The 26978-nt window shown below is 38.9% G+C and overlaps 1 protein-coding gene across 1 annotated transcript in view; it reads right to left on the reverse strand.

The window, feature by feature from the left end:
- Positions 1 to 25345, reverse strand: part of uba5 (ubiquitin-like modifier activating enzyme 5) — a 56276-nt gene extending 30931 nt beyond the window's left edge. The window contains exons 1-7 of the mRNA XM_042067581.1: positions 25086 to 25345; positions 24900 to 24945; positions 10751 to 10840; positions 8620 to 8729; positions 6062 to 6148; positions 5880 to 5964; positions 5668 to 5772 (exon numbers count right to left, since the gene is read on the reverse strand). Coding sequence (XP_041923515.1) covers positions 5668 to 5772; positions 5880 to 5964; positions 6062 to 6148; positions 8620 to 8729; positions 10751 to 10840; positions 24900 to 24945; positions 25086 to 25240 — 678 coding nt within the window. The 5' untranslated portion in view covers positions 25241 to 25345. The remainder of the gene's footprint in view (positions 1 to 5667; positions 5773 to 5879; positions 5965 to 6061; positions 6149 to 8619; positions 8730 to 10750; positions 10841 to 24899; positions 24946 to 25085) is intronic.
- Positions 25346 to 26978: the final 1633 nt, after the last annotated feature.

Raw genomic sequence — 26978 nt, forward strand, 5'->3', positions numbered from 1 at the left:
CATAACATTACCAGTAGTACAGGAAGTAAATATGTATTTATCTAAGAACATTTAGGAATAGACATAAAATACATGTGATTCAACAGATACAACTTATATATGTCTTATATAAATCAGTATAATATGAAAACTATGTACATATAAGATAATAGAATGTATTATTATTATTATTATTATTATTATTATTATAAATATTATTATTTAATGAAAAGCTAGGAATACAATCAACTCAACAATGAATGTGGTCTAAACATATGAAAGTAGATTACATAGTAAAACAAGCCTGTGGAGAAAACATGTACACACACAAACTTACACAGAGGGGGGCAGACAACCTGAAGATTGAACACTAGGGTTGGACACGGGCTTAAAACGAAGTGGGAGATGAAATTACCCAGGATACCGTGCGAGCTCAGCGAGCCGGCCAAATGTTTCATATATTTTCGCAAATAAGCATATTAAAATTTCAAAATATGTTGGAATATGTTAGTTTGATGCACATCTGATGGCCGATGGACTGTTGAGTTTTGAACACTAACGTTAGAAATATCTCACGAAGCTATCTGACTAAGCTCATGATGCTTTGAGAGAGTCTGCCCATCAAATAACGTTATATATCTGATCTGGGTAGTTTCGTCAATATTTAAGGTGTGTGTTCTGGCGTTCACATGAACACGAATATCTTGGTTGATTAACCAGACGTAGATAAACCAGCACAGCCCACACAACAATGACCGCTGGAATGGACATGTTCCTGAATGAAAATAGTAGCAGGCTACTACCGGTAGACACGTCGACGCTGCACGTGACGTAGGTGAGCACGTTCGCTACGCTAGTTGCATATAGTGGTGTCCCAATTCATAGGGAAAGATCTTCACCTCCACTTCCCTTGTCGAGGGGGCTTTAATGTTGAGGGCAATCAAAACCAAGTAGAAGTTTTAAGGGGGGAGAAATGGGACGGGCCCTAAATCTCTGCCGTTTTTTTTGTTCATTGCATGTCAAGCGCCATCGCTAACGTCTTTCTCTGAACACATCCAGATACAGTTAGCTAACATAAACACTAGATGTATAAGCTTAAAGCAGAGGGGTGCACCACATAGGCTATAGTGGACAGTGTTTGACAGCTTGGCTGAGCCCATGCCAAATAGCTTACTTTAAACCAATATCACAAGCTCCTGTTAAAATCTAGCAGTAGCAAAAGGCTATGAAACAACAACAGTAGGCTATACTTTACACAATCACCTTGCTAATGCGCTAAATGGCATTTATTTGAAATGTTATCAGCAAAGTTGTAATGTGAAAACTTTTTTTTCACGGCGTCTTCCGAACAACATAATGACATGATATTAATCTTTCATGTGTATGAGGCCCATATAGCATCACAATGAATATGAAGATCATGCTAAAAGTTAGCTTGCAAAAACATAAATATGTAGGTTACATGCATTGATATCCCTGAGCTGTCAAAGAGGCTACGGAACCATCAGTCAGTCACTAGGTGAAATGTAATCATATGTGAAATGTAATCTTTTTCTTGATGCCAGCCAGGCAATCAGATTTAGGGTAGCTAAACCCTTGTGTAATGTGTGTAAAGTTACTTTGCATTTTCAGGTTGTGCTATTTTGAGTCACCCAGAATGCATCAATAGTTTAGTCTACCTCTTCTTGTGTGTGTGCGTGTGTGCGTGCGTGCGTACACATACAAAAAAAAATCCCAAAACTACAGATGCATGTGTGTATTACATTTATGGTTTTCACCTAGTGACTGACTGATGAAATGCAATGGTGACATTTCTGACAGAATATATGATTTCACATCATATTTTCTATAACTACATATTGAGGAGTAAAAATAGCTTAGTCTATTTCATGTCATGCATCTTAGAAAACGTTAGATGAAGCACATCTGATGTGTCATTTGTCAGGTTAGCAAGCTATCGGAACGCTACCTATTACCACCAGTTCCGTATTTCCGTTCTCTTGCGTGTATGTGTCACTTAATATTCATTTCTATACAAACCAAGACGGCGGATTCCTAAAGAAACGCAAGCACTCACACCAAGTGTATCTAAATTAGCTATGTACCAAAAATTACATTTTACCGTGACTCTAAGAGCTGTAAACAGTGTTGTAAGGCTGCGTGTACAAATCCGCTTGGAGCTCCAGTGGAATTTTGATTTGCGACGAGAATTCTCGGTCTACGAACAAAATGGGTGATAATTGGAGGTGGATACCTAAGGGACGACGTGGACTAAAAGGTATCGGAACTTGTGCTTCTGTGTCCCTATCAGCGTACGAAGGAAAAGGGTCAGAGAAGCTTCCTCCCTAAAACAAGGACCTACGGGAGAATGACAAATCAACCCCAAACCCACCAAATAAAATGAATTAATAGAAATGTTGCCATATTTTACATATGAAGTATTATATGATGTCTGTATGCTACTGAGACCTTGAATTTCCCCTTGGGGATTAATAAAGTATCTATCTATCAATCTATCTTATATATAATACATGCAATCAAATACATGCTACTTACCAAACTGAGGATGATGGCAGGCCACTCTCCTCCTCCTCCCCCCCTCACTCAGCAGCTCCTGGTCAAGAAGGTCTTCATCTTCTTCCATCCACTCATGGTTTTCAACTTGATGAGCTGCTATGAGCTCAAGCTCATCAGCTGTCAGCTGCCTCCTTCTCTTCAGGCTGACAAGGTGTTCTGCATAGGACTGGTCATCCTCCATCTGAAACAACAGCAAAACCATAAATGTAATACAGAAAAAAATCCCAAAACTACAGATGCATGCATAAGCACGCACGCACGTACGCATGTATGCACACACACACACACAAAGAGGTAGACTAAACTATTGACACATTCTGGGTGCCTCAAAATAGCACAACCTGAAAATGCAAAGTAACTATTACATACATTACACAAGGGTTTAGCTACCCTAAATCTGATTGCCTGGCTGGCATCAAGAAAAAGATTACATTTCACCTAGTGACTGACTGATGAAATGCAATGATGACATTTCTGACAGAATATGATTTCACATCATGATTTCTATGACTACACATTGAGGAGTAAAAATAGCTTAGTCTATTTCATGTCATGCATCTTAGAAAAGTTAGACCAAGCACATCTGATGTGTCATTTAGTCAGAGGTTAGCAAGCAAGCTAGTTCACTACTGATATAACTGCCTAGTGAGGTGACAACCTGACAAAAGGCAATAAAAACAAATACATATTGCGAGGAGTAAAAAATATTGATCAACTTATTTCATGTCTACCGTAGACGGTAGAAACACGCAGCCCACAAATTTATTCAGCTTTGATATGCTGTACTTACCTGTCAACATTTACGCTTAGCTAACATGCAAATTGGTACTAGAAAACAAACTTACTTACATGTTATATAAAGGCTACTTCCAGGTTTTTAAATTAATTGTTAAATGAAAACAACTGACATCAAAAGCAAACAAAAATATTACGAACAGTTCAGAGTAATGCAGCTAGCTAAAGTTTTCATGCCGGTACACTAACGTGAGCCATAATGTTGACGCTAATGAGAAAGTATATTACTGTCAAATAACATGAGTTTAGGACTATAAATTAAGATTAACCATATAACTAGAACCGATTTAAAATATATCTTACCTCAGTTTATCCAGTTGTATGGGTATAAGTCGATGTAATCCGGCTGTCCACATCAAATGTAGCGACTGAAGTGACATTATTTTTTTCATGACTCATCGTCGAGTATCCAAAACATTTCGCGCCATAATCCTCTTAACCAATCATGTCAAATTGAAAACCTATGTTGTCAGCATTACGGGGAAGATTTCAGAATTAAAATCAGTCATTGGACAGCTGAGGTATAAGACCATGTCATCGTTAAAATTTTAACGAAATTACAATGGTCAGGCACGTAAGGGTTCATTTAGATTACTGTAAACCGACTGTATACTGCTGTCTACACTGCACTATATATAGTCCTGTCCATGTACCACCTGTCTATACTTTGTATGGGTCATTCCGTGTCAAATCAGACAAAAACCAGAAAAATGGTTGCAGCACCGACTCCGATTTGTCCGTTTGTCTACGCAATGTTTAGGTTACATAACCAAAACCTGTAAAATATAAAATATAAATACAAATGATTTTACAAGAAAGGGCTATGGAAGTCTCTTTATACTGAAAACAATACCAACTAAGCTTAGATGTTTTGAACCGTGAAAACAAGCAAATTTAGCTGCAAGTGTGTTAAGCAAACTTGTCTTGATAAGACGCCTTAAAATAAGTCAAACTCTTAATTAAGTCAAAATGATCTTAAGAGAGAATGTTAGGTCTTTATACTAAAAACAATAAAAAATAGGATTTTTTTTTTTTTATCTTAAAAGGTAAACTATGCAGGTTTTTTAGCTTAATTTACCTTCATTTAACAGTTTCAGAGTCATTGGAATGGTTATATGTAGTGATGGGCAAATTAAGCTTTGGTGAACCACTAAACCACAGCAGTGTGAAGCTAGCAACACTAATGAAAAAATCCAATATGGCTGCCACATGTAGATTTTTCAACTTAAAAGTCCTTACCCAAACCAGTATATGTAACCAAAAATATTGGTTTGCTAAGGACTTTTATTATGAAAAATGTATGTGTGGCGGCCATCTTTTTGCTTTTCAGCTAGTGCCGCTAGGTTCACACTGCTGTGGTTCAGTGGTTCACCAAAGCTTAATTTGCCCATCACTAGTTATATGACTTTTTTTCGGGTTGAATGGTGGCCATCTCGCTTCCCCCTAGCGCCTGTGAGCAGAAAAAACACCCTTGCAACTGTGGGCCGGCGGGCCGACGGCCTCAGTGTCAGGAAGTATAACGAGTGTTACGAATTGCTTTACTGCATTCAAATACACATACACGCCAGGCACCGGCTAGAAAAAGGTAGCGATGGAGTTTCTCAGACATTCGTCATGACAGAGCCAGCGAAAAAGAAGCAAGAACCGAGAAAACAGTAAGGAAATTGCCAATACTGCATAGTTTACCTTTGATATAAGACTAATAACACTTGTTTATATAAACAATTAGCAATTGAATTGGTTAAATTTGAAATTTTTTCAGTATAACATTGCAATTAAGAGTTATTTAGAGATAAAATTTAGAAAATGGAGTAGGGTGAATGTTCAGATTAAAGCCCCAGTCAGGGATTTCGCAAGAAGTCATATTTGTTTATGTTTACATTTATTATCAGATGCTTTTGTGCAAAAAAAAAAAAACATACATTATATTTTAACCAAGGACCAAACTCCCCACTACTTTCAGTATTCACAGAGAAATTCCAATATTTGCTTAGGGGCAGGCTGTCCCAACTTTGTTTGTTTTCCATTTTTTCATAGCCTGGGCTGCCTATGGACACCGTTTTTTTTTACAGTGTATTATTCACGGAAATGGGCAGCTAGCAGTCGTGAGGAGATGATTGCTAAATGTGACCAAAAATGTTATTGGCTTGAAGTGGTGTAAAATCCCTGACTGCACCTTTCACATGTAACACTCTGAACCACATCTAAGGCTGAAGACAAACAGTTGGTGGTGTTTTTACTATACAGTTAAAATGTGTTTATAGAAAAAAAAAATATATATATATATATATGTGCAGGTATATAGTTAAGACTTACAGCAAAACAGGCCGTTTCTCCTGGGGCAATCAACTGAATGTGACCAGATACAGCATTCTCACTAACACCCGATTCCATCCAGGTCTGACCCAATTCATTACATGCCTGGGTAAGTAGAGAAATATGAACAAATTTCTACACAAACAATGCATTGGATAAAAAAACCCATCCTGACTATGAGAAGATCATTATGACATTAACAGTCCACTCACAGTATTGATGGCCATGCGAGCCTCAAAGTTATCCACACAACTCAGGACTAAATCTACCGGCTTGCCCACTTGAAGCCCCCCATGACTGAAAAATACATGAGATGACATTAGCACAACTGCACAATGTACACATGGCTATATATAATAGGCATGAATCCTATTCTCAATTAGGCAGGTCATACCTTATGCGATCCATAAAATGTGTGAAATTGTCCACTGTGGTGATGTTGTAGTTGTGAATTTCAAATATGACATCTGGATTGATGTTCCTATTTAAAAAAAGAAAAAAAAGTTCAGTCAAGAGTTCATCATTGATTCATGGTTACCTACAGTGTTTTGGGGCATGGCAAGTCACATTTATGCTAACACATAATCTGAAGTCTCGAAACAATTGACATGAACTTGTACAAAATATTTTTTTTAATCACGTTTTAGGTCTCCAATATTTATGTCGACCATCGCTCAGATCACAAGTATGAGGACAAGGTTATATTGACCAAAAATTGTATACTGCACTCGACAGAATGCACTGCAAAAACTGCTTATCTAATAAAATCTAACCAAGTGAAAATAAAATAAAATAAAATCTAATATCAAGATAAAAAAATATATTTGGAATTGTTTTCAGTATAAAGACACTAACCTAGCACTGTCTCCTAAAATCAAATATCAAAATCAAGTGTAATAAGATTTTTTAGTATAGAGAGAGTTAATTCAGGCGCTCTCTTGAAAGATAGTTTAGACTTAATTAAATAAGAGTTTGACTTATTTTAAGGAGTATTATGAAGACAAATCTGCTCAACGAACTAGCAGCCAAATGTGCTTGTTTTCTAGATGAAACATCTTAAAATAAGTCAAACTCTTTTTAAATCAAATGTAGTGCTGGGCGGTATGACCAAAAATGTATATCACGGTATTTTTCAAAATTTTTACGGTTTCACGGTATATGACGTTTTTTTTTTTACCATGCATAATCAAATGTTCACAGCATTTTCTACAGGTTGAGAGAGGAATTGCTGCAGTACATTGACTAAGGATGGTCTATTTTACTGTCATGATGTAGAATAACTCCACACTAGTGGTAATGCAGTTTTGCATGGCCCCAGAAAATGATGCTGAGAGTGCAAAGACAATTGCAGTCAAAATACAGAACTTTTACTGTGCAAATTTCACAAACATCTTGTATAAAACCAATACAAAAAGTAGTGCAACTTGCAATAATTATACTTTTTTGAAAATGATACCATTTAAAATAAAAGCTCTCTGTTAATATGCTTACTCTGTCAAATGGGCCTATCAGAAATGTATTGTTATTGTGTGGTTTACATGACGTTAGTGGTAGGCTAACGTTAACTTCATGTGGATGTGGATGTCTTGTTAGCCTGCCATGAGCTTCGGTTCGGTAGGCAAAACATTAACAAAAAAGTTTGTTTTGGTGCACTGATGACAGTCAGGATCATTTCTAACTAGCCAGCTAGTATTGCTCAGTGCATGCCTATAACACGCTTTACTTGCTACCTGGATAATTTCAGCGAATATTCTTAAGGTGAGATGAATGATAAGATCATTAAACTTCACTGTGTTCGGTGGGTTGCTAACTAACGACATCACCTACTAGCCAGTTAGTTACAGCTGTTGAACAATCTCAATAGAATTTTGGTGATGGTAAATCCTTTTCAATGCAGTATCCCTTAACGTTTTTCCTTAACTAAAGAAACAATTTAAGGTATTATTCTGTGCAACACCCTTAAATAAACCCCTTACCTAAGGAGAAATTAAGCCTTAAGGGTCATACTTCAGGGGAAAAACTTAAGGTGTTTTGTGTTTATCCTCACTATGCCTCGCAGTGGCACCATGCGTGCGTGTGAAAAAGTCCCGTCTGAAACACTGTCGCGCGGCGCAGCGTTCCAAACATTGTGTAATCAAATACACCGGTATGGCGGTATATTAAAAATTCATATCATAACGAAAATATACACCGGTATACGGTGTGAACCGGTATACCGCCCAGCACTAATCAAATGATTTACGAGAAAGCGCTAGGTAAATCTCTTTATACTGAAAACAATACCAACTGGAATTTTGATCTTGATAGTTAAGCAATATAGCACGAGTGAGAGTGGGATTAGTCATGGATATTGTATGGAAGAATATTAGACTCAAATGTTTTGTAAGTGTGAATCACATTTTGAAACTAGAAATTATTTCTAACTGTAAAAATGATCTGTACAAGTAATTGTCGATATTACAAATATACCCTACACTTACAAATCTATTCTACGGGTATGGACTGGTTTTAGAGCTACAAATCATCCTAGTTACAAATATTTTACAATTACAAAAATATTCTACAATTACAAATCAATACTCTACGCACAAAAAGTTGTCCTACAGTTACAAATCTTTTCTGCAGGTGCACAGACTTTTACACCACCTTAAGGATGAGAAGCATCTCATATGTACTGTGTGTGTGTGTATCAGGATTGGTAACTGTAAAACTGATTTGTTATTTAACAAAAAAATAACACAAATGATTTTATGTCCTTCACTTACATATATTCCACAGGTACTAAACCTACCACAGTTACGGTCTTTGAATTACGAACCTATTTTGCCATCATGAATCTCTGCCGCTCGCACACATAAAATTCTTTCCGAGTACTTTTGAGTCTGTTCTGGCGCTTCCTATTGAGAATTGAGAGCCCTGGTAATAAAAATGACATTAAATTAATGAACTTACCTCAGTGTGTGCTCAGCAGCTTTCACTTTACTGAAACCAGCTTGGTGTGGTTGGAAGAAGAGCCGGTTCATATTTGCAAGCTCCACAGTGTCATAATCAAAAAGCAGCAACTGTCAAGTGAAGAAGTAAATAACAAACATATACCAAATCAAATCCAACTTCAGCAGAGATGTTGCACTGCAAACAGTATTTGTTAAAGTGATTGATAATGACTGACTGACTATTATTGTGTTACATGCTTCAAATGTAAAGCACTTTGTGCTGCATTCTGTGTATGAAAGGTGCTATACAAATAAAGCTTATTATTATTATTATTATTATTATTATTATTATTATTATTATTATATTATTGTTCAGTATATAGAGACTTCCACCTTCTCGTAAAATCATGTGGCTTGATTTAATAAGAGTTTGACTTATTTGAAGAAGTTCAACATGAAAACAAGCAAATTTGGCTGCCAGTGCGTTAAGCAAAATGAGTCAAAATGATCTTACGAGAGAGCGCTAGGTAAGTCTCTTTATTCTAAAACATTTTTTATCAAGTGATTTTTTGATCTTAATATAACATTAATAACACTTGGTTAGTTTAATTTGTTTGCTGTGTGCATGCCTCTCCTGATTCATCTCAAGGGCCTTCAGCGTCCCCCATTGTGTACCTTGTGACTCATTTAGCTAGGAGACAGCTTGTAGTTAATTTTTTTTTGTTCGTAACAGAGGCGTAGCAACAGTCATGTTATAAAGATGTAACAGGTCTAAAGTCCACACAGAGACAACATATACACTGATGTTATTGAAAGGAAAAAAATGTGGGGGTGGCTCAAGCAGTTAACTGACAATTAATTAATTGATTAATAATAACTGGAGCATAACTTTTTATGATTTGGGGAATAGGGATAATGAGCTCCATCTTTCTCTCGTAAGGATTTTTTCTTACGAACCAGAATGTGCAAAAATGCTCGGCCGCATACAAAATGAGGGGGGATCAACTCCACACTATAAATACACAAGTAATAGAACTTCTGACTGAATCTGACTAATAACCTACTTCAAAATTTTGAATAAATACTAGTGATGCACCGATACAGTACCCTCCAGAATTATTGGCACCTCTGCTAAAGTTGACTAAAAAGAGGAATATTAAATATCTTTTGGAAATTTATCATGCCTTAAGGGAAAAAAAAAATGAGGAAATATCCAACCTTTAAGGACACCAATTTTCTTTGTGAATGAATAATGTATCATAAATAAATATATGCTCTTCCTTAAAATACAGGGGCCATACAGGGGTATTGACACCCCTATGTTAAATTCCCATACAGGCAGGCAGATTTTTATTTTTTAAGGCCAGTTATTTCATGGATCCAGGATACTATGCACCCTGATAAAGTTCCCTTGGCCTTTGGAATTAAAATGGCCCCACATCATCACATACCCTTCACCATACCTAGAGATTGGCATGGGTTTATATCAGTTAGCCTATTAGCTGGTTTGATTTGCATTGAGCTCAAAGAGCATAAAAATAAAACCATGCCAATCTCTAGGTATGGTATCACTGTTTAAATCTGTGTACTTTCATCCGTACTCTTTAATGCAGTAGGCTGTGCACAGTGTGCTTACTCGTATAGTGCATGAATTTCAACAGGATAGTGTCATCTCAAATCAAACACCAACTCTGTGCACTTCACATAAATGAGTGCACCATCCAGGTACTTGCAGCACACTTAATCTTGTCATAATAATCAGTGTGAACACACTGATGCAATCAAATTAGGCGTTCAAATGTACACAAATTGGAACACAGTTTGTAACTGAAAGGGGTTTGCCATTCAGAGAGTATGCAGTATAACAAAATTGGCAGTCATTGCCAGATCAGCACTTTTACCATAGATGTACTCATGAACAGTATAAAGTAGTTGATGCATGTGTAGGGTTGTGCTGATACAGAACCGAACAGAAGAATTTCTCAAATGAATTGAGAATTTATTTGCAAATATGTATACAGAATAAACAGTGCCAAAGATTAATAGAAGATGATGCAACAAACATCATGCATCAACAGCATAATGTTATCAGACTGAGGAGAAATTACATAGAGTAATATACAAAACAGGCTTTAATTTATTTTTCTTACCTTTCCAATGCCACACCTCGTTAGCATTTCAGCAGTGACACTACCGACACCTCCAACTCCGACCACAGCAACAGCATACAACCGTATTTTCTGGTGAAAAATGTAAACTGGCTGCATGAAACAGTATCCTGGCCACCTACATCACACTACCTGACACCTTTTTCTTTGGCCTATGCCATTATTATATTTATGGGGTCCATAGACTTTAATGCAATATCTGTATTTTGCGCAGATGCCCTGTTTTCAGACCTTTGACACGGTCCCTCAACCATTCCAGTTTTATTCTGATTATATGTTTCTAGTTTAACTGAATGATCATGGCCACCAGTGAGCAAGTAAATAACAGTCTACAACAGGGTAGGAATTTCACGGCGGCCACGACGGCCATGGCCATCGTAGCCCCTTGCGTTGGCCGTGATGCCCCTTTGAAAATCAGAGGTTTACAGGCCACGGTGGCCTTGGCGCCCCCTTCTTTCAATATTCTGCTTTCCGTCCTACTAATAGCGATTTTTATTTAGCCTGTGGCCTGTCAAAATAATCTTAGCATTCACAGCGCAAATTAATTTAGTCTTTTAGCAGTGGAGAAAGTGACAGGCAAGAAAGAAAGTGCGTCCACCATTCTTCTCAGTTGAACTACTCGCGAAGTAGCCTAGCCTACTCATCATCACACAGACATCACAAGTATCACATGAAAGAGCTTTTTCTCAGCTTTTAAATGATGTTAGCCGATAATTGCTGTGTTGAACGGTTCGCGAGAAAAGTAAATAATATAATTCAATTTAATCATACATTCTACCGAAGGTTTTGCGTCCATGATCTCCCTACCCATTCATCTCGGTGGAGTACTTCACGAACCCTTCTTTTAACACGACAAACCATATATCAGAATAAACAGCAGACCTTACCGAATACAAAGGTGTAAAGCAGTCCCCTGTACAGTTAGCCGTTCCAGAGTAATCCAGTTTTGAATTTGCAGTAAATTTCGACATGCATGGATGTCTCCAAATTTGGGCTTGAAGTTTTACAATGTGTTTAAATTGTTCCACATGATTTCATAACAGGCCAAATACAAAATAAATGTTACAAATATCGCCTTTTGGTAAAAGTAGCCTTAATGATCACAAAATGCTAAGCATGCATCTAGGCTATTTGAGTTTCTTAAAGCTGAGCTGTGCTTAAATTGTTCAATACATGATTTCATAGCAGGCCAAATATAAAATAAATGTTACATATAGCCTAGATATCTGTAATTATTAGATGATCAGATGATTTACAGTTCTATGTAATATGTCATGTTTCATGTTTTTGTAACGTTTCATACAGTGATGCAGGTCTACTGCAGTGAATAGGCTAAATACAACTTTGATCATTTTTATATGCTACTGTATAGGTAACTTTGGCCTTGGTGCCCTGACATGTGGCCTTTGTGCCCCCCACCAAATATGCCCAACTGAAGGCCAAGTGGCCTTGCCCCCAGAATGGTGAAATTCCAAGCCTGGTCTACAACCAAAGCAACCAAAAATGGAAGTATTTGTATTAGTATTTGCATTATGTATGCCGAGGACAATCAGACCGTACCTAACCCTACACAGCAATTGTATATATTTATTTTATGCTGGTCTCTAGACTTCATTCTTGCACTGTTGCACTTACTTATTTGCACCATCACCATGACACTCTCATAGAGCACCTTACCATGCATACAGAATCACAGGCTCAGTCCCTGCCCTGTCACTGCAAGTGCCTCATGCTTGATCATCCTTAAGCACGCTATGTGGATATTTAATTTAGTTCTATTTAGTATATTTAGTATTTTAGTATCTTAGTATTTTTTTTTATTTTCTACTGTCTTTATTGTGCAGTGGTGTTTTTTCTATATTTATATACTTTTATTACTTTTTTTGCTGTAAGTGCATGTTGTGTGTGATGTCTGTATGCTACCGAGACCTTGAATTTCCCCTTGGGTATCTATCTATCTATCAATCAATCAATCAATCAATCAATCAATCAATTGGACAAAATAATGTGTTTGCCGAATGAATACATGTAAATAGGAAGGGAACGTAATCTCATCGCCACCTAGTGGTGCGTTCCTAGAGTTTAGCGGAGTGGATGGGATTTTTTTTAATAGATTATTACTGTATAGACACTGAAAAATATTTTTGGTGGATAACTTCACTGATTTGGCTTCACAATATTTTTTTAAAAATAGGTCTATGGGACTTAACATTGGAGCTGCTCTTCGATAGGAACGCAACCACTTGGGGCGCTGGTTTTCACTTTCCCTCCCTATTAGTCCATATGCCAGCGGAGAAGTCGGTGCCACAAGATGGCACCAAACTTGTTTTATTTTGTTTGTCTATGCCACTGGTTCTCAAAGTGGGGTCCGCAGCACATTGTCAGGGGGTCCCTGACAAAGTTTGCTACAAAATATGAAATTGTCTTATATGGCGAAAAATGCTACGGTATCAGTATTTGCCCAATTGATCTGCTGATACGTTACATCAATACGTCAAAACACTTTACTATTAATCAACCGCCAACAAAATGAAAGTTATGTGAAGCAAACACTATGTGTTCAACACAATAGGCCTACATTTGACAAAGAAACAACAATTTGTGTTAAAAAGTGCTAAACAACATAACAACTGACCACCATCACCATCTTAAATCTCCTTGTTACCATCTACTTTCTACGGATTTACTGGCTACCGATTATATCTCGTGAACAAACTCTTGCATAAACTGTTGTTGCTCGAGGCTTTGGATTATCGGACTCTATAACCTTGATCGTCAAACTTTTCTGTCAAACGTTAACGTTAAACGTGGGCTGCAAATAATACCGGGCCAAGGAAACGATATCTGGAAGAAGAAAGCATCAAATTCCTTCTAACGTCTCTCAAAACTAGTGACTCAATATAAAAGTGAGATCTTCTCAGATTACTTACCCGCTACCTGTGTTCGAGTTATCAAGGAACTGCACGATATCGCTGTTGCTAGTCAACTAGCAAACAAACGTTTAAAAAACAGTTGACACCGGCGAGCCCTCGCCGCGACACGATGCCTCCCCTCAGCTGTGCACCAGGCTGCGACTCATGCGTCCTTCTCAGCGAAAAGATAGTGGAACTCGAAGCCAGAATAGCGACCCTCCATCAGATTGAGAAGGATGAACAGTTCCTCGACACCATTCTCTCCGTAAGTAACGTTACCTCTCTTACACACACAAATGCCAGATGCCCTGATTTCACTCTGTCCTCCAATACTTTAACCATGCCATGCACTAATGCAACTTCTGTCCCTGTTGCCTCTCCCCGGCCTCTGCTGAGAACCAAGCCTGCTCTGCTGGCCAGCTCCACTCCACACCAGCCTGAGCCATGGCGTAGAAGCAAGCATCACAAGCACGGCAGACGGTCCGGACGGCACCCAGGCCCAGCCCAACCTATACGACTGGAAAATCGCTATGCCATTCTGACCGAGGATGAGGAGCCCCTCCAGCCCCGAGACAACCATCCTGGTCCCTCCTCAAAGTCGGCGCCCCCCCGACCCCCTCCTCCCCGGACCTCATCAACCTCCACCCTGGTCATCGGCAGTTCCATGGTTAGAGACCTCTGCATTCCCCCATCATGTAGCGGTCCCTCCAAGGTCTACTGCTTCCCTGGTGCCAAGGTCCTTGACATCCAGCAGAAACTCCCAAGCATCCTGGCCCGCCACACCAAGGTCAACAACATCATCGTACACGTGGGCACGAACGACATCAGAGATAAGCAGTCAGTAGCACTGCAGGAAAACTACAAAACTCTCATCACCACTCTGATGGGCACAGAAAAACGCTTTGTCATCTCTGGGCCTCTCCCTACCTACAGAAAAGGTGCTGAGAGATGGTCCAGACTGTTCGATCTCCACACCTGGCTCAAACGCTACTGCGCTTCCCTAAGCATCCCCTATGTCAACAACTGGGGCTTGTTCTGGGAGAGGCCCAGTATGCTGAAGCGTGATGGTCTCCACCCAAACCAACATGGAGCCAGGCTACTCTCTGACAACATAGCGTCCACACTGAGACATTGACATTCTGTAGAAAATATTACAGATTCACGCCCCCCAGGTATTGATTCGAATGGCATTATACATGTGGATGAGTCTGAGAATGTTTTCTGCAGGGTAACATACAATACTACTACCATAGATCAAGCTGTGTCATGCAATAGCATGACTTATGCTTATAGTTCTATTCCAACGTTGATTTCTACCCAACGTATAGTAAAAAGAAAAGACAAATTTAAAACTAGAAACCTAACAAATATTCTTTCCATACCTCAGCATATTCCTCAAAAGCCAGAGGCATTTTCAGCTAACATGGGTTTACTAAATATAGGTGCACTTACTACCAAAACCTTTGCAATCAATGATTTTATTAGTGAAAAAAATTTGGATTTTCTGTTTCTTGTTGAAACCTGGCTGACTTCAGACAGCGAAGCTGTTCTTGTTGAGACTTGTCCCCCAAATTATAATTTCTTCCACTCAATTAGACAAGGCAAACGAGGTGGTGGAATTGCCTCCATTCTCTCAAACAAATATAGTTGCACACGAGTCAACTTTGGCGAATTCGCTTCCTTTGAGTATATTGCCCTCACTCTGAAGGCTGACCCAGCTGTACTTCTATTAACCTTATACCGCCCTCCTAAACTATGGACTGGCTTTCTCGACCAGTTTTCTGAACTTATGTCGCTCATCATCACTAGCTATGATCGGATAATTGTAAATGGCGACTTCAATATTCATGTCAATAAGACAACTGATGCTAAAGCCAGTAAGTTCCTTAATGTGTTGGACAGTTTAGAGCTAAAGCAGCATGTTACAGGACCCACCCACAACCTTGGCAACACCCTCGATCTAGTCATTTCCAGAGGGATAGAAGTCACAGACTTATCAGTAAATGATATAAATATGTCTGATCATCATTGTGTATCTTTTAATATTGTACTACATACTCCAAAAATTCATCCCGAAATTGCAATCAAATCGCGACTCTTGGACATTAGAGCAGAACAGCAGTTCATAGCTCTTATAGACTCCATAAATTTAGATATTTTACATCATCCCATTGATCAAATGGTAGAGGCTCTCAATCGTGAATTAGGCGCTCTGCTTGACAGAGTGGCACCCTTAAAGACTAAAAAAAGGCCCTGTAGCAAACTGACACCTTGGATGAACGAAAATATCCATGATCTAAAAAGATCATGTAGGAAAGCTGAGAGAACATGGAGAAAAACTAAGTTACAGGTTCACCGTGCCATTCTAAAAGAAAAAATTGCAAATTATAATAGAGCTATTCGGAATGAGAGGAGGAACCACTTCTCTAAGGTAATTGCTGAAAACAGTGGAAACTCTAGGGTGTTGTTCTCTACCATTGATAGGCTATTGCATCAAACACCTTTTGATACACTCAGTCAGGCATCCTCTCTAAGATGCGAAGAATTTGCAGACTTCTTCAAAAACAAAGTCATTTCTATAAGGGAGGCTATTGGTAACACAAGTAATATGTTTGATAGTACACCCAAAAACAGCCCCCCAAAATTAAGGTCCTTTAGCACTATTACTCAATCTGAGCTTGGTAAAATTTTAACTCAAACCGGCTCCTCAACATGTGTTTTAGATCCAATCCCTACTACATTCCTCAAAAAAGTATATGATGGCTTAGCTCCCTTTTTTCTCAAGGTAATAAATACCTCATTAGAAACAGGTATATTTCCAACTGCTTTTAAAACCGCTGTTGTGAAACCTTTACTTAAAAAGTCAAATCTTGACCATACCAATCTGAGCAACTACAGGCCTATATCAAATCTATCGTTTTTGAGCAAAGTACTTGAAAAAGTTGTTTGTAATCAGTTAAATACCTTCCTCAACGAAAACAGTATCCTTGAAAAATTCCAATCAGGTTTTAGATCAAATCACAGCACAGAAACGGCTCTAGTAAAAATAGTCAATGATCTCAGACTAGCTACCGACTCAAACAAAGTCTCAATCCTTATTCTTCTGGATTTGAGTGCGGCATTTGACACCATTGATCATAGCATCCTAATTCACCGCCTTGCGAAGTGGGTGGGTCTCTCTGATAATGCTCTAAACTGGTTTCAAACCTACATTACTGGCAGAGATTTTTATATCAGTCTAGGAGATCATGTATCTGAAAAACATGACTTGCCTTTTGGTGTGGCCCAGGGGAGCTGCCTTGGTCCCCTGCTATTTTCTCTATATATGCTTCCATTGGGAAACGTCATAAGTCAACATAATGTAAACTTCCACAGCTACGCAGATGATACCCAATTGTATCTTTCTGTTGAGCCAACTAACCCAGATGGCCTTTGCTCCCTCACTGCATGCCTAACCTCCATTAATCAGTGGATGAGCAAAAACTTTTTGAAACTAAATGATGACAAAACAGAGGTACTTCTGGTTGGACCAAAACTAAAGCGAGATATTATTCTTAGTAATCTGGGGAACTTGGCACACCAGGTCAAACCAAAAGTAACAAGCCTCGGTGTCATCTTAGATGCAGAGTTAAGTTTTAAGCCCCATATCAGTAAAGTTACTCAGACAGCCTATTTCCACTTGAGAAACATTGCCAAAGTGCGGCCCTTTTTAACTCAACAAGATGCAGAAAAACTAATTCACGCCTTTATCACTAGCAGGTTAGACTACTGCAATGCACTTTTCACTGGTCTTCCCAAAAAACATCTAAAGAAATTGGCACTCATACAGAACTCTGCGGCTAGACTTTTAACTAAGACTAAGAAGAGAGAACACATCACCCCTGTGTTGGCTGAACTGCACTGGCTCCCTATTTCCTATAGAATTGATTTTAAGGTTATGTTAATTACTTACAAAGCTCTGAATGGCATAGCACCTTCATATATCTCTGAGCTTTTAATATCTTATCAACCACAAAGGAAACTTAGATCATCCAATTCTAATCTTTTAATCGTACCCAAAGTGCTCCACAAACAAAGTGGAGAAGCTGCGTTTATCCATTATGCCCCCAAACTATGGAACACCCTGCCTCTGTACATCAAGCAGGCGAGTTCAGTAAATATTTTTAAAAAAGATCTGAAAACATACCTGTACAGGAAAGCTTTTAGTTAACTCATCTTATCCTGTAGACTACATTTTCAGATTATTCTACATCTGCTACTATTGGAGGGCGCAGCCAGCCAGAAGCAGATGGGCTCCCCCTATTAAGTCAGGTTCTGCTCAAGGTTTCTTCCTGGAATATGGGAGTTTTTCCTTGCCACAGTTGCCATATGGCGTGCTTGTGGGGGGTAAGAGGGTTAAGGCTGCCAGTCTTATGACGTCATTTTCTATATTTTTGATATGTTGCTGAGCATATCATAAACAGCAAAGAAAAGTGATTGATAATGACTGACTGACTACTATTGTGTTACATGCTTCAAATGTAAAGCACTTTGAGCTGCATTCTGTGTATGAAAGGTGCTATACAAATAAAGCTTTATTATTATTATTATTATAAGAACAGTGAATTAATGTGTGCAATTTAGGGCTGGGATAAACGATTATTTTTTAAATGATTAATCTAGCGATTATTTTTTCGATGCATCGATTAATCTAACGATTAATTTTTTCAGTCCGATTCGATTTCGATTCGATTATCGATTATCTCCCCATTAATTGACTGATAGCAACTTAAACATGTTGATTTACATATCTGAATGAAAAAATATGAATTCTTTAACATTGCAATATTTGTTTATTGCTCTTAAGAGACTTAAGTGCAAAGTAATGCATTCTTAGTCAGAGGTAGCATTCAATAAAGTTCAGTAGTGTATAGGTCTAATTGAGTGCCTGTCACTAAGAGTTCGTGAGGGAATCCTTGCAATTAACATTAACACAGTTAAAAGGCTGAGTGTGGATGCAATTCATAACATAGTTAGTTCAAATAACGGTTCGTACTTCTCCTTGGGACAAGCACTTTTTTTTTGTCTTGGAAAACACTTTTCCATTTACATCGGGATTTTGCATTCAGAGTCAATAAAATGAGCCCTGCATGAGTAACGAAATACAAGCAGCTGTAAGTAAGCATGCTAAACATATATGTGATATGACATCCAAACAATATTCGTATAGTATAGTATAACGTTAGCTTTGAGATACTGCTTGATTGCATAACTTAACTTAGTACATTGAGGAGACTAAACTATGTTGTGATAAGACATTAGCAGTTTACTTTAACTTTAATGCAGCAGTTTTGAACAAATTTTCGCAGCATGGTCACGATGCTAAGCGGATTTAATAGCAATTTAGCCCGCTGTGTTCTATGCAGTGCTTCTATGTGGCAACCAGGGTAGGAATTTCACGGCAGCCACGACGGCCATGGCCGTCGTAGCCCCTTGCGTTGGCCGTGAGGCCCCTTTGAAAATCAGAGGTTTACAGGCCACGGTGGCCTTGGTGCCCCCTTCTTTCAATATTCTGCTTTGCGTCCTACTAATAGCGATTTTTATTTAGCCTGTGGCCTGTCAAAATAATCTTAGCATTCACAGCGCAAATTAATTTAGTCATTTACGCAGTGGAGAAAGTGGCAGCGCAAGAAAGAAAGTGCGTCCAAATTCACCCACTCATGTTGAACTACTCGCAAAGTAGCCTATTCATCACACAGACACCACGTATCACATGAAAGAGCTTTTTCTCAGCTTTTAAACGATGTTAGCCGATAATTGCTGTGTTGAACGGTTCGCGAGAAAAGTAAATAATATAATTCAATTTAATCATACATTCTACTGAAGGTGTTGCGTCCCATGATCTCCATACCCATTCATCTCGGTGTAATACTTTACGAACCCTTCTTTTAAAACATGACAACCCATATATCAGAATAAACAGGAGACCTTACCGAACACAAAGGTGTAAAGCAGTCCCCTGTACAGTTAGCCGTTCCAGAGTAATCCAGTTTTGAATTTGCAGTAAAGTTCGACATACATGGATGTCTCCAAATTTGGGCTTTAAGTTTTACAATGTGTTTAAATTGTTCCACATAATTTCATAACGGGCCAAATACAAAATAAATGTTACAAATATCACCTAGATATTGGTAAACCGGAGGACAGCTGACTAAGAGTTTGTAAAAGTAGCCTTAATGATCACAAAATGCTAAGCATGCATCTAGGCTATTTGAGTTTCTTAAAGCTGAGCTGTGCTTAAATTGTTCAATACATGATTTCATAGCAGGCCAAATATAAAATAAATGTTATATATAGCCTAGATATCTGTAAATATTAGATAGTCAGATGATTTACAGTTCTATGTAATATGTCATGTTTTCATTTCATGTTTTTGTAATGTTTCATACAGTGATGCAGGTCTACTGCAGTGAATAGGCTAAATACAACTTTGATCATTTGTATAGCCTACTACTAATAGTTAACTTTGGCCTTGGTGCCCTGACATGTGGCCTTTGTGCCCCCCACCAAATATGCCCAACTGAAGGTCAAGTGGCCTTGCCCCCAGAATGGTGAAATTCCAAGCCTGGTGGCAACAACAATCCTTCAACAATCGTGAATCTTTTGTTAAATGTACATGCAGAGGAGGAGCAGCGGGCTCATTACGAGAGAGAGCGGGCGGGGCGAGGAAAGGCTGCGTGAGTAAAAGGTGCAGCTCAATGAAATGATTTTATCTTATCTTTAATTTAAACAGTACAACATAAAACATCAATGTGTGGTGGCCGGTTTCGATTTCGTGGCGCCCAGCCACAGATTAGTCAACGTATGGGAAACACTGAAGGTGTAAAATTAAAATATTTAGCAGCACACGTTATGCTTGACGAATCGACGCGCATATTTTGCGTCGACGTCATCGATTACGTCGACGCGTTGTCCCAGCCCTAGTGCAATTTTAACAAATACTATACAAAAACATGTTTGTAAAACAACATTTTCAAAATGTGATCACAGTCACTGCTTATGGCAGAGCTGAAATACTGTAGCATCGCTACAGGCTATCTATCCTCCTTGGTTTTAAAAGGAACAATTCAAGGGCCCTTTGGTAATTGCACTCTTTTACAAGTGCAGACCATTTATGCTTATTTTCATGCAGGCTGTCAGACTGTTGCCCTGCAGCCTGTTTCTGCAGTCGATCCTGATATATACATGGATAGTGAATGAAGTTTAGATTATAAGATTTACAATTTTGAATTAGAATGTTTGGCGAACGATGACATTCAAGCACCATATGCTGCTGTTCGGACGCATCACACGATTCGGAGGCATATCACATAGGCAATTATCATCCCGGCCATAATTTGAGGATATACGGGTAGGCCTATCAGTCCACAAGCACTAAAATATATTGTTTTGATTTAACACAACGAAATTAAAGAGCTCTTATTAATATTTAATATTGTTGGTTGGTTTATAGGCTACTGTTGCCAATGAAACGTCGTTGTGGGTCTTAACACCTCGCTATCTTTATTGCCAAAACACAACACAATGTAAATAAACTATAACAAACAATAAAGGACTTAATCACACACAAATTACTGACTATAAAAAATAATAATTATGTAGGAAGTTTAGAAGTTTAGAACCCAGAATTGACCTGCACACTACAAAAGTGCACCAAATTCAACACAAATGACTCAATACACTTGAAGGAGGTCTGCATCCTTTCTTTTCCAGATATTTTAGGATTTCACCGTGGTATCGTTTCAGTATCAAGCATCGAGATATTTATGGCAGGTATCGTATCAAAGTCATAATTTTGGTATCGTGACAACACTAGATGCCAATGAAACACTCTTTTGAATACGGAATAAATAATTTGTGCCCGTTAACCGAGCTAACTAGCAAGCTAGCTAATGTGAGCAGTAAACGAAAAGTGAATGGGAATGTTCGCGAGCTAGGTAGTAAGGACTTTGGTTAAACTTGTATGTTGTTGCAAACTAACCTGAAATAACATACGTTCAGCAATTGTGTGGTAGTCTACTAGTTCTAGCAAAAATATGTTAGGATAGTTTATCAAAATGGGTTCATAACTTACAACCCCAAACAGAAAAGGTTGGGACGTTGTGTAAAATGCAAATAAAAACAGAATGTGATAATATACAAGTCTCGTAAACCCATATTTAGCAGCAAAAAGGACAGACAACATATCAAATGTTGAAAATGAAAATTTGGACTATTTCATGGAAATATATGTTACTTTTGAATTTAATGCCAGCAACATGTTTCAAAAAAAGTTTGGACGGGAGCATGTTTATCACTGTGCTGCTTCACCTTTCATTTAACAAAATTCTGTAAATGTTTAGGAACCGTGGAGACCATTGGCTACAGTTCTGAGAATGACATTTTGTCCCATTAATCCCCAATATAGGATTTCAGTTGCTCAACAGTATGGGGTATTCTTAGTCATGTTTTTCATTCCATTATGCACCTAATTTGACAAATCTGGACTGCAGACAGGCCATCTTAGCACCTGGACTCTTCCTTAATGGAGAAATACTATTTAAATATGTGCAGAATTCATTTTGCCATTGTTTTCCTGAAATATTGAAGGTTGTCCCTGGAAAAGACATTGGCAGTATATCTTGCTCAAAACCTGTATACATCATTCAGAATTGATTGTGCTTTGCCAAATGTGCAAGATGCCCATGCTGCAGGCACTAATGCTCCTCCACACCGTCATACATGTTGGGTTTGGAACTGAGCACTAAAACAAGTTGGATAGGTTGGATACTTGGATAGGCCCACTCCTCTTTAGCCCAAATGAGTCCATGATTTCCAAAAAGAATGGCAAACTTTGATTGGTCTAACCACAGGACCTTTTTCCACGTTACCTCAGTCCATTTTAAACAAGCTCAGGCCCAGAAGAGGGTGGTATTTTCTGTATCATGTCTCAATACAATTTTAGCTGTTACAATGTTGGCTGCAGTTTTTGAATGGATATTAAACTGTGCACATATACAATGTTTATCAGAGGTTTTCCTGAGCCCACACAATGACAGGTCTGGAAACAGGTATGGTATTGATGCAGTGCCATCTGAGGTCTAAAAGACCAAGGCCATCCAATGTGTTTTTCAGCTCTTTCCCTTGTTTGCAAAGATTTCTCTGGATTATCTGAATGTTTTAATAATATCATGTCCTGTAGATGATTAACTCCCCAAATACTTCACAATTTCATGTTAAGAAGCATTAAAATGACATGAGTGATAAATACCCCTACATCTTTACTTCTAGGAGTCCCTGCCTCTCTGGGATGCTCTTTTTCATACCCAATCGTGTTGCCACTTACCCTAATTAGTTGTGAAACATTCTTCCTTTGTTTTCTTTATCATTACACAACTTTTCCAGCATTTTATTACCCCGTCCCAACTTGTTGCTGGTATCAAATTCGAAATTAGCATACATTTTCCACAAAATAGTCAAATTTGTCATTTTCAACATTTGATATGTTGTCTGTGTCCTTTTTGCAACTAAATAGGAGTTTAAGAGATTTGCAGATTATTACATTCTGTTTTCATTCACGTTTTACACAATGTCCCAACTTTTTCTATTTTGGGGGGTTGTACATCGCTGAATGTAGGGCTAATGGTCATAGGCCAATACTAATCTGAGATACTGTTTAGGCTAATCAAGGGTTCTAGCACTCCACCAATCAGATTGGTCATTGAGGCCGACGGCCACTGGCCGATTCAACATGTGTAATCGGCCAAAATGAACACAAAAGCTGACGGCACGGGACACACCGAACCGACTCGAGTCACACCTCGCCCAACTGTCCGATGACGTCCGACGGCCGATAATCGGGTTGGTGTGTCCAGGCCCTAAGAGAAAACTAGTTCAACCACCCAAACCATATTATTCTGAAAGCATATAACCTCAGGATGATATCGAATATGGGTTTTGACATGTCCCATCCTCCTCTTTACTTTGCTGGCCATTCATAACACATTGGGTATTACGGTGCGTACATGCGCATGGGAAAAACATTTTTTCCAGTGAAAACATCATCATTCACGTCACTTCATATGTGGGAATAAGAGGTGGGAAACTGGGGGAAGATTGTGCTGCCTGACCTAGCGTTCATGAGCTTCGGAAAAACCTTTTTCCCAGTGAAAACATCCTCATTCCACTTCACGTAATGTGTGAGTCAGAGGTCGGAAACTGGGGCTAGATTTTGCTAACAGAGTTGCCCAGTTACGGCTCCTACACACAGTTGCGTTCCGTCAACGCATGCCAGTGGGTGTTACCGACGGTAGATGCAAATTACTTGAAGTATAACCGTAATTTGATTGGTTGGTGCCGTCCGTCGATTGGCTTGATTGGCCGGTGCCGTCTGTCGGTGCAGCAACGTGAGCGACGGGAGAAACGCGACGCAATGGACCCACAATTCAGTTCGGCAACGGATGACGTGAGCCCATATAAAGTGAATGGGATGCGTCTCCAGCACTGCAACGCACGCAGCTGTGTGTAGAGGCCGTTAGGGGCTCGTCATCACTTTCTTTCACAAGCGTCTTACACTATATTTTAAGCAAATACAGTTGTTTATTTAGGATTAGTGAGTGTATGTTTTAACCTTTGTTGTGGCATCCGTGTTTGTCACACATTCCAATGGCAAAGCACATGAACACTTGCTGTGGGGAAAACAAAGTAGCCACGGGGGCGGTCCTTATTCCGAAGTGCCATGAATGCACCATGAGTTGCCCAGTAAGGGGCTCGTCATCACGTTTGTCATCACATTGTCCATGTGGCATTCGTGCCCAACAGTTTTAATGTAAAATTGGGAATTTGCCGTTTTTGTCACTTGAAAGCTGCATATCCTTCTTTCACAAGCGTCTTACACCATATTTTTAAGTAAATACAGTTTAGTGAGCGCATGTTTTAACCTTTGTTGTGGAATGTTGTTCACACATTCCGCCGGCGAAGCACATGAATACTCGCAGTGGGAAAAACAACGCAATGACGTGCGGTCCCTGATATTCCCAGGTGGCATGAACGGACCATTTGTAATTCAAGTGTATGGCTGATACATTTTGGGCTGTACCATGAAGGTAAACTAGAGGATACTTCCTAGAGGATCCGTAACCACGGCTTCAATGTTTTCGTGAAATGAATTTAACATAGCAGTAACAATAGCTGTTGCTCACCTCGTAATCTTCAACAATGCCCATACGTTTCAAAGCCATAAGACGACTGAAATGCAAGCAACACAATTTAAATTGTACAGGTGATCAGGAAATACTGTTAAAATAATCCAGGGACCTCACTAAATTAACTTAGACAGCAAAGACATGTTAAATCAAGGATGCAGCCAAGATTAGCGTTAACGTTACCTGTATGGATTTGAGTCCACAACTTCTGCGCTCATCTGGTCGATTTTAGGTCGAGAACATGCCTGCTCTGTGTCTTCGTAACTTTTCTGCTTACATTTAATCAGTTCGTTTTCGAGTTCACGAACTCGGAGCTTGAGTTCTTCGACAGTCGACATCGCAACCAGCCGATGTTTTCCACTGTCTTTTTCGGGAATCTGTATTAATATGAGAGAGCTAGGGCTTGCTAAATATTTGTACACGTTAGCGCTAAACTATTAAGTCATTGTCGCGCATATGACGTGGCGTTTTCTTATTTGATCGTAACGGTATGGGAAGCACTGGCGATAGGGCCAAATGGTGCGTTCAGGCCAAGGGGGCAGGGGAATTCCCGGAAGTTGAAACACCCATGGAGGCTGCGGTTATCAACTCTTCGCTAACCCCATAGAACGCCCATTCATTTAGGATTTTTCTGAAATCACATAACTTCATATAACATATATCCTGTGCCAACATTGTAGCTTCTGTATTATCTACATTAAACAATACAAGACAAAACAGGCTCAACTACCTCGTACATGACGTCGATATGCCCGTCGCACCGTGGGGAGATAACCTTAAGATAAGTAGCCTAGAGGTCCTGGGTAAGATTTGTATGCACTTCATTTAGCGGAGAATATCTCAACTGTTATAGACTATATGACCCCACTGAACAACGTTGGATGTGTGCCAAAATCTCTACCCGGGACGAAAGTCCTGAAAATGACCACAATTTCCCCTTGAATTTCCCCTTGGGGATCAATAAAGTATCTATCTATATATCTATCTATCTACAACAGATGACACTATTATCACACCACAGGTGAATGGGACTTTCTGTCCCCTTTACAGATATCCCCATACATTTCTACCAGATTAATCTTCATATTAAGCGAAATAATTTTTGTAGGCCTATTACACTTTGCCTAAAAAATAAAACAAAATATGCAAATGAGGCAATATCTCATTAAATATGCGTAGACACTGTATACAATTTAGATGAAGGACGTGCATATGAAAATGCTCTACTCACCCTGATGCTACAGATTTTCTGAGGTGATCACAATGTTCACAGTGACCATAATTATAAGGTCTTAAGAGAGTGTAAGCATTCTGATTTTAGAAAATGGCTAAAAAACAGTCAACCTACACATGGGTTTCCTGTTTACCAACAAAACTAGATGCGCGCGCAGCCGTGGGGCAGAAGACGCTTGGTGGCCGTCCACAACATTATAAACTTAACCTAAATAGTCGGCTGCTGTAAGCTACAATTGTTTCGGATTTTATTGTATTCCCCTGTTGTCTCAATGATAATAACATCTCATTTCAGACTATATTTGAAAGTTTGCCGTTCATTTGCATTATTAATATAACATCGTATTTTGTCATTTTTGGCGAAGACATGCATTCCGTTAGGGATATTGAACATATTTAACATTCTCTAACCATCGTGATTTCGAATTGGTGCAGTTTTCAGCACAAAAACTCATTTTATTCTTTTGCTCTTTTGCATTGCTCTATGCTGTTCTATGGTGCTTTCTGCCTCTTGGTTGCGCACGCATGTTTTCGTGACGTTGCATAGAACTAGTGACATACATGAAGTGCCAGTTATTTATCAACCTAAACTTTAAAAGCTTACATTTCCTACCTGTTCTAAATATTGCTGTCATCACGCCAGCACCTCCAACTTTTTTTTCTCCAACAAAAGTTTACTTGGCAGCCATAGTGACCTAAGGTCATAGCAGAGCGCATGGCTGTAAAGCAAGACTTGTGAGATCAAGAAAAGTAAGGAAATCTACTCTTTATTCTTTGTGTTGGCATGTGTCTTCTTACGTGTCATTATCATGAGTTGTAGTTTTGTGTATTTAAATAATTATA

This window comes from Alosa sapidissima, chromosome 17, assembly GCF_018492685.1.
Source record: "Alosa sapidissima isolate fAloSap1 chromosome 17, fAloSap1.pri, whole genome shotgun sequence".
Lineage (NCBI taxonomy): Eukaryota > Metazoa > Chordata > Actinopteri > Clupeiformes > Clupeidae > Alosa > Alosa sapidissima.